Below are 12,122 nucleotides of genomic sequence, written 5' to 3' on the forward strand. Positions count from 1 at the left end.
TAGTTTTTAGAACTCTAGGTTTCATCTAATGATCCTAACTATGTTGGTACTGGTAGATTCTAACTAGCTGAAGCATCATAGACTCTGCATTGTGACTATTAATAATAATTGGTAAGTTATGTCTAACAGTTTTAACATTCTCACTAACTCAAGTTTTAGCAGTACCTTTGCATTTTATATTTCAAATTTTAGTCAGATTGAAATTCATCAATTAAATGAAATTAATAACTTAATTCCATATACAACAAATGCAGTGACACTGTTCACTTGCAAGCACGAATAAAGAGTGATTAAGAATGCGTGGGCCAACCCGATTTATCATGGATTTAGGACAGATTGGGTTGAAATTTTTTTATAAATTTCAGTATCGGTTAATTTTTGATCCGGTCCACTAAGAACCCGAATCACCCAGATTGAATCTGTGGTGAACCGGATTGCCTCTCCAATCCACTCACAGGTAAAGAATCACACAATTCTTTTGTATTTGGGTTGCATTTGACTGTTTTTTCTTTTAGCCAACATATTTGGTTGACAAATACAACTATAATATTTTTGTGATTTTGGTTTGTATTTGGGGTTGAACATTATTTTGGATTGTATTTAAATTTATTTAAATTTTAATCATAATTATAATTTAATTTTTTTAGACGGATGAAATTTTTTTTTACTTTTTTAGTTAAGCCTGTTTATCAATCCGCAACCTGTGGTAGGCTGGTCGGACCGGGCTGGATAATTCATTTTGACAATTTACATATAAATAGGGTCTTCTAATATTCTTTTAATTTTTAATTATTCATAAATTTTTATTAGTTTATGACATAGTGAGATTGAGCGAAAACATTAAATACTCGTCACCTTTGAATATAACAGAAAAGAATAACACTGCTTCACCTAATCACTAAATATAGATTGAGAGAAATTTAAAATATTTTTTAAACTAAAACTTAAACAAACCTAATTAAAAATTAAAAGATGAAGATTGTGTTAAAAAATAGAAACCAAAAAATTTCTATTACCCTTCCATCTTGCTGGGACATGTCTAAAATAGTAAAAAAAATCAATAATAACAATTGTATAAAAGGTATTAAAAGCAACAATAACATAATTAAATATTAAATGACTAAAATTCTGAAAAATAAAAATAAAAATCAAGGATTTAATAAAACATAAAAACAAAAATTACGATTAAGTCATAATTCATTTCACCAAATTCTAAACAAAATTATTTTTCATGAGAGAAAAACAAAATTATATATAGTCATTAGATTCTGAGTTTCATAGTGTGATCCATTTGGAAGGAAATAAGTATGTTATCCCATACCTAAAATTGATTGGATAAACAGTACTGTACTTTGCATGTGGAACCTATGCCTCTAAACATCACCTTTAAGTTCATTATCATAAATATGTAGTTGAAGGTTTTTTATCAGTGAGTAAATTATGTAAGTTTTCTTCTGTTTATTTCTTAAAGTTACACAAAATTTCTCACTTTTCATAAATGCAATTCCAAATAAACCTAAAATTATTAATTTCATGTGAAATTCGGAAAACTATCCTTGTTGCGAATATTGATTCATCGCACAAAATTTTCTAACTTTATGATTATTGGATAAGAAGTTACAAATTTTATATGCTACAATGAGAATATTATGTTACAAATTTTGTATTGGTAGGACATGTATTTTTATTACAATTAAATTGAAGTAGTTGATGGTAGGGTTTCTGCTATTCTATTTGTGATAACTTATCTTCCTAAACAATATATATATATATATATATATATATATATATATATATATATATATATATATATATATATATATATATATATATATATATCCACATTTTCTTTATCTCAAAAGTAGTGTAGAAACACAAGAATTTTTTTCATTGAAATGAAAAGAAGAAAAAAAATATGCAACTCTAGTTATTTTGGAAATGTTTAAGATCTTTGACTCATGAACACAAGAAATCAGGTTGATATACATGTATTATCATCATTAGGATTTATCTTTTTTTTTTAAAGAAAGCTAAGTTGAGTTCTTCATCTATATGCATTAAATAATATATAGAAAATCAACTTTATTTAGTTGGAAAAAATCTTATGATTTTGTGAATTCATTTATATATATTATGAGGTTTTCTCTAAGTTTATCAATAAAGTTTCATACTTGAGTTAAGCACTTATTATTGCATGAGATCAATGATACTCTTCTAGTACATAAGAAAAAAACGATTATGTGGAGTTATACATTTATATTTATTTAAATCAATATCAATCATAAACTCTTATACATTAATCAATAATGTGACATAAATAGATAACCCAGGTTTTTACCTAGATCTCAACATTAACGTACGTACACATGCACATAAAAACTTTAAGACAACTTTGAATTGAAGAATTTGAATTTAGAAGAAGGTAGAAGGTTCACGGATTAAAGTCCATTTGTTTGTTCAAGATCTACTTTTCATAGGGAACATTCAGACTCCATGCTGTTTAGTTTCTGTTCTGGTATATTCAATAAGTCTCACATCACTTAAGAGTCGTGGTCAAGTGTAATTTAAATATTTCTACCTCTCTCTACTTATCGAAATGTCTTTTAAAGACAAAATCATGATGAAGTTCAAATGTTCCAAAATAGAGAATACCTCAAAAATATGATTGTCATTCCTAACGATGATCCTACCTCCCTCTACTCTCCTCTACGAAACCGATGAATTGAATCGGAATCGGAACAGTTTCACTTTTTCAAACCTAAAACAGTGGTAAGCCTTTACCGCACCATTTGTTTCAGTACTTTCAGAAATAATGAAGTTGACAAAAGACGATCATAAACTTGAACATTTGGGTCGCTTTGCAGTTTCAGAATTATGGTTTTTCTATATATTAATATTAATATACATATATATTAGCTGGTTCCCATAATTGTAAGTAATTGATGTAGACCATACTCTGATAAGAATGTTAAATACCTTCCTCTTGTTTTGTTCTTCTGCTACAAAGGATTATTGCAATGGTCCCCTCAATGCATTATTTGATGGTTTTATTTTATTCTCAGCTCCAACTCATAAAGCTTTTCCAAATTGCTTTCTACTCAGTCAAACACATTGCTTCCTTTCTTTATTTTTGCAAATAAAGAGTGTAAAGTGTGGTCCTAGTTCAATACACAGTTTTCATTAACATCTTTTTGTGATATTGTTTTTTTTTTCTCCTTTGTTCTTATCTCTCTCGTACATTTTTTCGGTACAATTTCTTTTCAATCTTGTATTCAACTAGAAATTTCATATATTAGCAACTAAATCTTTTTGCATACATTTCTTACAGTATCTTTTGACCATAGAAAGGGCTTTGAAGGGAATCAGAGGGCCTAAGGGATCCTAACCATCCCATTTTTTTATGATTCTTCTACTACATTATGTATGAAATATAATATAATATGACTCTCCTATAATATTTTAATTCTGTTTTAGAATTTAGTATTTTCAATTATAATATTTAATTATAAAGATAACATTTTATCTTTTTTCTAATATATAATATAATTTTATTCTTTACTTATAAGAAAATATGTTAAAATTTCTTATAAATATCATGTGAAGTTTAATTACTTCTTTGTTAGACATAACTCTCCTCAAGAAAATTCTGGCTCTGTCTGATCATTGAAGAAAACAAAAACAGCCTACATAATGATTTACTAGTATGTTTTTAGTCTTTCAAAAAAATGATGAATTAATTTCAGGTATTTTTAACTATCAGAATCTTTTAATATACGTTCTGTTTCTATTTATAAATTAATGTTTTAATAGTTTAATTTAAATTGTCTATAATAGCTAAAAAAAGTAATCATATATTCATTTATGATAAATTTTCTCATTTTTATTTTTATTTTACATATCTTCTTATGCACTATTTTTTTGCTATATATATATTGAGGTTAAAAATTGAAGTGTGAATTTAAATTCATATTGAATAAGAATAAAAAAATTGAGTACATATAAAAAAGAATACTTTTTAAGTTGGAACAGTCTTAAATTTTGATGTGAATTGGGTTCATGTTTCAATGTTATTTGTATTTGGTATCTACATGACTAATTAGTGTTATCACGGTGATTATCTCTGGAAATATCTATCACTTGAAAAAGGAATTAAAATGTTAAGCTCTCTTCAGCCGTTTTTCTTCCTCGAGAAGAGAAATGAAGAAAAGAAGAAGGTGAAAGTAGTTGCAAAACCTTGTTGATTGTGTAGCTTGGGGACTCTCACATATATTGTCATTTCTCTATCACCATATGCTGTGTGTAGGTATGTTGCCAGAGTTCTAATATTCTATTTTAAACTTTTTGACTTTGTCAAAATTATTTTAAACCGTTTACTCTTACAAAAGAAAAGAAAAACTCAATTATTCTATTTTAGGATGGAAAAGGAAAGAAAGTTGGTAATAAAAAACATTATTTTAGTAGCACCTATTTGCCCACTCAATTATTTTCTCCTTTTGCTTACGTAATTCAGAATGTGATGTGCATGCAAAGTTAATATATATAGCTTCTAGGAAACATGATATACTCTAAACACGATATATTGTTTTAGATTTAAAAAAAAATGGATCTAATTTAGTAAGAAAAAACTAAGTTTATGTCTTGCTTTTTCAAATTCAATAATTTTCCTTAAAAAAATGTTATTTTAGATGTTACAATGTTTTATACGAAAACACACTAAGTTAGTAATAAAACATTGAATTGTAAACTGTATTTATTCTTTTTCCTATCCTTATAAATTTTTCAAATTAATTTCTTTTATACTTTTATATCATACGAGGAATTGTTTCGTTATGTTTTAAAAGTTATTGTTTCAGAGAAGACGACAAAAAAATGTAAGAATCTTCATTGAAAATAAGTTACATCAATTTCAATTAGGGTTTTCTTCATTTTTCAAATAAATAATTATATGTTCCTATATTTTACGAATTATTTAAGATGTAGGTTTGAAGATATTAATAACTAATGTTTTTAAATTCACTCATTGAATCAATCAAGACATTCATTCTAATTTCTGGAGATTAATCATGATCAGACTGATATATCAATAAAGCTATAAGGATATAATTAAATAATAATAAAAAAATATATCGTAATTTTATAATGTTAAAAACTGAACTCTAAAACATAATTTATAGATTTTAAGATTTAAAATAGAAACAAAAATTAAAACAGAATATGTTATCAAATTTAAATTAAATTTTTAACAATATTTATTTATAATTGTAATAAGTCTGTAAGTAGAATAAAATTAGAATAACAAATATTTTAGATTAATTTTTAGCTTTAATAAAAAAATATAAAATAATCATTGTAAAATATCTCTCGACTAAACTGGTTCAGATTTTTTTTTTCTTTCACTGATTTTTCTTGTGGTTACTTTAAATATAAACTGGTTTAGATTTTATTTTATTTTTGTTCTTTTCTTTGATTTTCTCGAGGTTTCTTTTGTGGTTACTTTAAATAAGTTATCTGACTATAGTTACCAGTTCGATTTAAGAAAAAAAAAACTAATAACAATGGATTTCGAGGATAAATTCGGTATGACTTGAAGTATTTTTACAACATATAAGACATTTAAAAAAATAATAACCCCAATAATAACAAAAGTGATATTGATAGAAAAATTTGAACAATATTTTAATGAAAGAAAACTACCAAACAAGTTTCATAAGAAGTCTAGAACATTAAACTTGATTGGATAGAGATATTGTGGACACTAATGGTTGTGATGGGTAATGATCTGAAGCCCTTCATTTGTAACACGCAAGATGGTTGTAAGAGTTATAGTGTTCATGTGTGAGAGAAAGCAAGATATAAATTAGATGTTCTTACCAAGGGTAACTTTTGGTGGGAGTTGAAAGTTGTGACATGACATGATGCAATGCAAGTTACTTTTTTAACTACGCCTTCACGTTATGTTAGCTTCAGGTGAAATACTTTGCATAGATATTTGCAGGTGTGCAGCGTGTTTGTTTATAGAGAAATGAGACGAAATGGAAGCGCTTAAATACAAATTCCTCTCTCTTTTGTCTCTAAAAATGAGAATGTGAACAAAGGAAAATTAGCTCATAACGATATGTATATGAAGAATCTAAGAAAGAATATTTACAATTCAAAGAATTTACGAGGAAATTGAAAGTTAAAATATGTTTTCTTGAAGTTTATAATATGTGAAGAAGGAGAAAACTTAAGAGAAAACTTAAATAACATAAAAATCATAAACACATTTGAAATATAGTTTTTAGAATAATTAATTTATGTTTTTATGTTTTTGGATTTTACATTTTATTTTAAAAATTAGTTTATATTTTTATGTTTTTGGATTTTTTTTTTCTTTTAGAGTTTTTATGTTTTCTTAAATTTATGTGTTTTGAGATACCAAATCCTAATATAGACATTTTTAGTTATATATTAAATTTTATTTCATTAAAAAGAGAATTCTCTTTGTTATTGTCTTAGGCTTTATGTTCTTATCAAATATTAACATCTTTGATTGTGGCGAATCTCACTTAACTTATCAATCTGTTAGATTGTGGCGTTCTCTATCCCTATTTATTCCACGTTTTTCTCTGATTTATTTTTGTCATTCTTGTGAAAGATTCAAATTCAGAAACGATCGTATTTTTCCTAAATAAGATTGTATCACTCTAACTATCATATGTTAAATTTAAATTATTTAAATTTTCGGTGAATTAAAAATAGATATCTAATTTCAAGATAAAAAATAGATAAAATCAACATAAAGTTAAAACTCTATGTCCATAATATATATATATATATATATATATATATATATATATATATATATATATATATATATATATATATATATATAAATCATTATCAGCATACTCTAATATGAAATCTAAATATCTGTCATCATACTAAATTAACACCTCTTTGTCCATCTCAATAATAAAATAGTGGATGCAAATATGGCTAAATCACCAAAATTTCAATAAAGAATTGTTTATTTATTTATTTTCATGAACATTATCTTTTTTAATGAAATTATATCATTTAAGTGTAGATGAAGTTTAAATACATTATTTAGTCCCTATAAAAATTAAAATTTAAAATATATCTCTAGAACTGTCAAAATGAGTTAGAACCCGCGAGCCAAAACCCAGCTTACCACGAGTTTGGTCTGGTTTGGGTTGAATTTTTTTTTTAAATTTTAATATGGATTGACTTTTAACCCAGCTCACGTAGAACCTGACTCACTCGGATTGAACCTGTGGTGAGCCTTGGCTCACCAATCCGTAAATAAATGGTTATACAAGTATTTTTTGTTAAGTTAGACTTTGTATTTGGGTCATGTTAGGTTGTTTTTTTTAGCCAACACATAGATAATTTTTATTTTTGTCATTTTGGTTTTTATTTGAATTGTATTAAAATTTATTTAGATTTTAATTAGAATTATAATCTAGTTTTGACTAAAAAAAATTTGTATTTTTTTTAATTAAGTGAACCCGTGAGTCAACCCGTTTAACCCTCTAACCCGCGGTAGGCCAGGTCGAGTTGGAATTTTGTTGACTCGCTAATAAGTGAGAAGAGTTGGGTTGACTCACTAAGTGATCAACCCGTGCTGGGTCGAGCCGGGTCAAGCCGAGTTACCCATTTTGACAGCTCTATATATCTCTCAACAGTATTGAAGATCTCACATCAATTAGAAATAACACAAGTTTATTATACATAAGTTAATGCAAACGTCATCTTACAAATTGATTTTGAAGGATTAAGTTAGACTTAAAATTTATTTCTTAACATAGTATCAAAATCATGAATTAAAGTCTATCATAACTATATTTATTATTTGTTGAGCTTTTCATATCAATTGTCATTAGGTCAGACCATTTATTAATGTTTAGTCCACCTATATCTATCTCAACATAGATAAATATATCGAAGTTTACACATTAAAAAAGAATAAGAACAAATTTATAATATATAAATAAAGACGACCTTATCTTACACACTTATTGATTTGATAACATTAAATTAAAGTCCATCTCACAATAAATAGAAATATAACTCAATTGATTGTAGTTAATGATATTTATTATTTTTGAAACAATTGCGGAATGGAGAGTGTTAATCCGACAATTGTCTCCCCGTAATTAATCGCATAGAATTGCGAAGATTTCGGGTATGGCCTAGACGGGGACTATTTGATGTGAACCAAAGATGTGGCAACAAGACCTTAATCTTTGATTTTAACTAATATCTTTAGTTTGAGTGGAAGTTTAGGGTTTAATTTTGTTTTGTGGTTGTGGATATTTGATCTGTCTGTGATAGCAGTAGTACAAGGGAATTGAGAAGTCAACAGAGGCATTAATGAGAGAGTGGCATGACACGTTGCTGTAATTAAACTTTTCAGATACGAGTCGGGGACCTGGCATATGACATGATTCATAGCTACCTTACCAATCATCATATCATATCATATCAAAAGCATCTCCAATCATGCAACGCGCATCATCACCAACCATTTCATGTGGTGGAACCCTGCTTCTCGTCATCAACTACTGTTCCCATTCCTATTCCTTCTAGCTGTCATTTCCATTCTTTTTGGAAAATCAATTCAACACCTTGCTTTTTCCCACTTTCTTTCTTTTATTCATTCTTACACACACTTGCATAAACCAAAACAATTCTTCTCAAGAGTAGTAGCCTCAAAATAACACCACTTAAACAACCTTTAATTTATACTTTTAACAGATTCAATTCAATTCAAGCACAGCAACTCCGTACACAGTTTTTCTGTGTCCAAAATTAGAACACGAATTCCTGCTATTATCCATGCAATCATGTCCCCATCTCACCCCTTAACTTTTCCACACCTGGGACCCATACCTCCCATCCTAAGCAACTCGACCCATTATGGACAAATTACTCATTAACCACGATTTTCTAAATGACAAATATAATCTGACAAAACACAATAATCCAAAACCAAATTAGCACACAAAGGGACGATGACATCACACGCTAATATAATACATCATTTTCTTCTTCTTGTTTTTTTCTTTCTCAATCTCTACAACAAAAACAGTAATTACTTAACTCACCCAAATTAACAATCTCTGTACACATAGGTAGCAAAGCAAGCACACCGAGAAGAAGCCCCCCCCAAAGAGGTGATTGGAAAATCATAGATGAAAAATGATTGGCATTGGACCGTATAGTGTAGGAGAGGAGAATGTAGTATGGTATAGAGTGAAAAAGAAATAATTGAGGGGGGACATGAAATTAATAGGAGTGACTAGAAGAATCTGGCAGAAGGGGAACGAAGATCCATCTCCTGGGTCCATGCGTTCCGGTCCTGGACGTGCAAGTGCCAGAAGGTTTGAGCCAGTGCGTCCGGGTCCATTGTACTCTCTCCTCCTCCTCCCATTACTCCACTGCTTTGCTCCCCCGATGAATTACCCCTCTGCAATGACGTCGTCAATGTTGCTCCTCTGCCCCACAACATGCAAATTCATCCGTCAATACCTCAACCTCCATTAACATCATCCATCGTTTCTTTCTTTTAACCAGTGTAATTTCTAAACACATTACTCAAGACAGTTATATTTTCCAAACATCATAAATTAACCAAACAATTATTGTTGAACTGCTACATCCCATGTTATGAAGCCTTTTCCAGACTAGTAGTATATATGCAATGTTGGCAAAAGAAAAGAAAGGAACCTGGGTGGGCCGATAAGACCGTCGATGATAACATGAGCTACGTGCACTCCCTGAGGCTGAAATTCCTTGGCCAAACATTGCGACAGTGCTCTCAAAGCAAATTTCCCACAGCCTGTCTCATCTCCCCATTGGGTCCAGTGTTCTCACAGATTCAATTAATTCAACTCAATTTAATTATTCTAGAAGAAGAAGGAGGAGGAGGGGAGTGAAAAGAAAAGATATATAATTGATATTTACATAGTTCGGAGTATCCAGCAATGCCGTTGAGAGACGTGGAACAGCCGGTGAAGAGAAGGGTTCCCTTTCCTCTTTCAACCATGCCGGGCAGCACCTTAATTATATATAGAGTTGGTGAATGAAGGTGGCGATGTAAGAAAAGCACAGTGAGTGAGTATAAGAAACGGTACCTGTTGAGCGCAGTGAAAGGCACCGACAGAAGAAACGGCAAGGGATTTGTGGAAGGAATCGATGCGAAGGTCTTGGAAGGAGGTGGGGTAAGAAGATAAGGGTTGGTATGCATTGTAGACGAGAATTTCGACGAATCCCAGAGACAGCACTCCCTCGAATGCCTCTCTCACGCTTCGGGAATCGGAACAGTCTATTCTTATGGCGAAAACCTGCGCCTTCTCTTCCCTCGCTATTTCGTCCGCGAATCTCGACAATCTCCCTGTACTTAGTTAATTACTTACTTCATTTGTATCTGTCGTACCATAACATATGATAAGAGAATATATAATAGGAATAATAATAAAAGTGGTTACGGACCCAGGTCACGAGCGAGGATGGCGACGGTGTAGCCTTCGTGAGCGAACTTGCGAGCGATGGAGAGACCGAGGTTGGGGCCCACGCCGACGATGGCTGCAATGCCTCGTGAGGAAGCGGAGCTGGCCATGTTTCGCATCTCTGTATGAGAATATGGTTTAAGAAATTGAAGTTTGAAGGAATAATTAAGAGTGGGAATATTATATTATGGAAGGGTTTGGTTTGGTGGAATGAAGAAGAGTGAATAAATGTAGTGAGATATTTAAGTAGTGGAGTGGAGTGAAGATGATGAGTAGTAGGGTGGTTGTGTCTGAATCATTGCCTCCCTTACAACCAGCATTCGCTTACCCTCCTCACTCTTCTTTCTTTCTCTACTACTTCCTCTCAACGTCACTTGCCCCATTCCTAACCATAAATATTACTGCTTTTTTCTACATTCATAATCACACAACCCTAATTTTTTTTATTTTTTTTATAATTTTTCTTAAGAAATGCACTTCTTGAAATTTTTATTCAAATATATCCCAGTACTAAGCAATGATTGATACCAAGACGGTGAAGGAAGATGTACTCCTATTGTATTTATGGTATGATGATACGAGTCACGAGTACGGTAGAATATTTTAAAAGAGTAATATCTCGTTCTTTTTCTAGCAACTACTACATAAGTTATTATTTTATTTTATTGTAACCTTTTATTTATATTTATATTTATTATTATTATTACTATTTGGTTCCTCACCACTTGCGGTTCCAGCTCGGTGGCAGGAACATTGCAGATGTGGTGTTTAGTTGCAGACACGGTGTTCCAGTTCAATAATTATTCACAACAGAACATCATTCATGTCTTGGAACTCAAAGACAACACTACTTCGCTGAAAGTATCGGTTATGTGAACTGTCGGTTCATGCCCTCGCTCCATACAAATATTATCATACAACTTGGACAAACACAACTCAAGTATATTATCCAACATTCACGTCAGGGCTACTCATTTAGGTTTTTTTTTTTTTTTAACATTTTTGTTATGTTCCAAAATCTTAGTTTATAAATGAGGTAAGAAAATGTTTTATATGAAAATAGTAAGTTTGGTTTATTAATTATAAATATTTTTTTATGATAAGCTGATACAAAAAATATGGTGATATATATAGGAATATGTGGTAGATGTTATTAGTATTTTGTTAATGAAAAAAAGTTAAATCCACACCCTTTTTCACTCTCTTCTCAAATCTGTTAAAGTCAATATTATAATCTTTTCTTATAATTTTATCATTGAGTCGTCTATAACTAATATGATTTCTTTTGTTCATTTTTTATATCAATTTTAGAACAAATTCTTTTATCTTGAAATATTGATATTTGATAACAGAACATGAAATGTAGTCATTAAAAAATAAATACTTAGTGATGTTTACCAATGCATTCCTATAGATAAATAAAAAATTTAATTACTCATTTGATGATGTCTATTTTTGTTCAAAAATATTAAATTGGTCTTCAATTTGTTTAGTAAGTGAAAAATTGATGCAATTTGATCTTTTTTATTAATTTTTCTTCAAATTGAGCAAAGATTTTTTTTTCAAAATTTAAGCATTTAAAGAGAGTTTGTTTTGTTTGTATAATTA

The 12,122-nt window shown here is 29.7% G+C and overlaps 1 protein-coding gene across 1 annotated transcript; it reads right to left on the minus strand.

Annotated features, from left to right (window-relative positions):
• Window positions 1-8,984: 8,984 nt before the first annotated feature.
• Window positions 8,985-10,906, minus strand: LOC114176594 (NAD(P)-binding Rossmann-fold superfamily protein). Its single transcript, XM_028061677.2, has 5 exons — window positions 10,498-10,906; window positions 10,140-10,399; window positions 9,970-10,063; window positions 9,733-9,844; window positions 8,985-9,500 (listed from the first exon to the last, which is right to left on the minus strand). The coding sequence occupies exons 1-5, from the start codon at window positions 10,631-10,633 to the stop codon at window positions 9,305-9,307; spliced, it is 798 nt and encodes a 265-aa protein (XP_027917478.1). The 5' UTR covers window positions 10,634-10,906; the 3' UTR covers window positions 8,985-9,304.
• Window positions 10,907-12,122: the final 1,216 nt, after the last annotated feature.

The sequence above is a fragment of the Vigna unguiculata genome, chromosome 3 (genome assembly GCF_037176805.1).
Source record: "Vigna unguiculata cultivar grain cowpea cultivar isolate G323 ecotype 2 chromosome 3, ASM3717680v1, whole genome shotgun sequence".
Classification (NCBI taxonomy): domain Eukaryota; kingdom Viridiplantae; phylum Streptophyta; class Magnoliopsida; order Fabales; family Fabaceae; genus Vigna; species Vigna unguiculata.

Bases quoted from the DNA above. Each gene is read 5' to 3' on its own strand.
- LOC114176594 (XM_028061677.2), bottom strand. From the start codon at position 10,633: ATGCGAAACATGGCCAGCTCCGCTTCCTCACGAGGCATTGCAGCCATC. The intron at 10,400-10,497 runs GTCCGTAACCAC...AACTAAGTACAG, and splicing joins CATCCTCGCTCGTGACCTGG to GGAGATTGTCGAGATTCGCG. The intron at 9,501-9,732 runs GTTCCTTTCTTT...GTTGTGGGGCAG, and splicing joins GGTCTTATCGGCCCACCCAG to AGGAGCAACATTGACGACGT.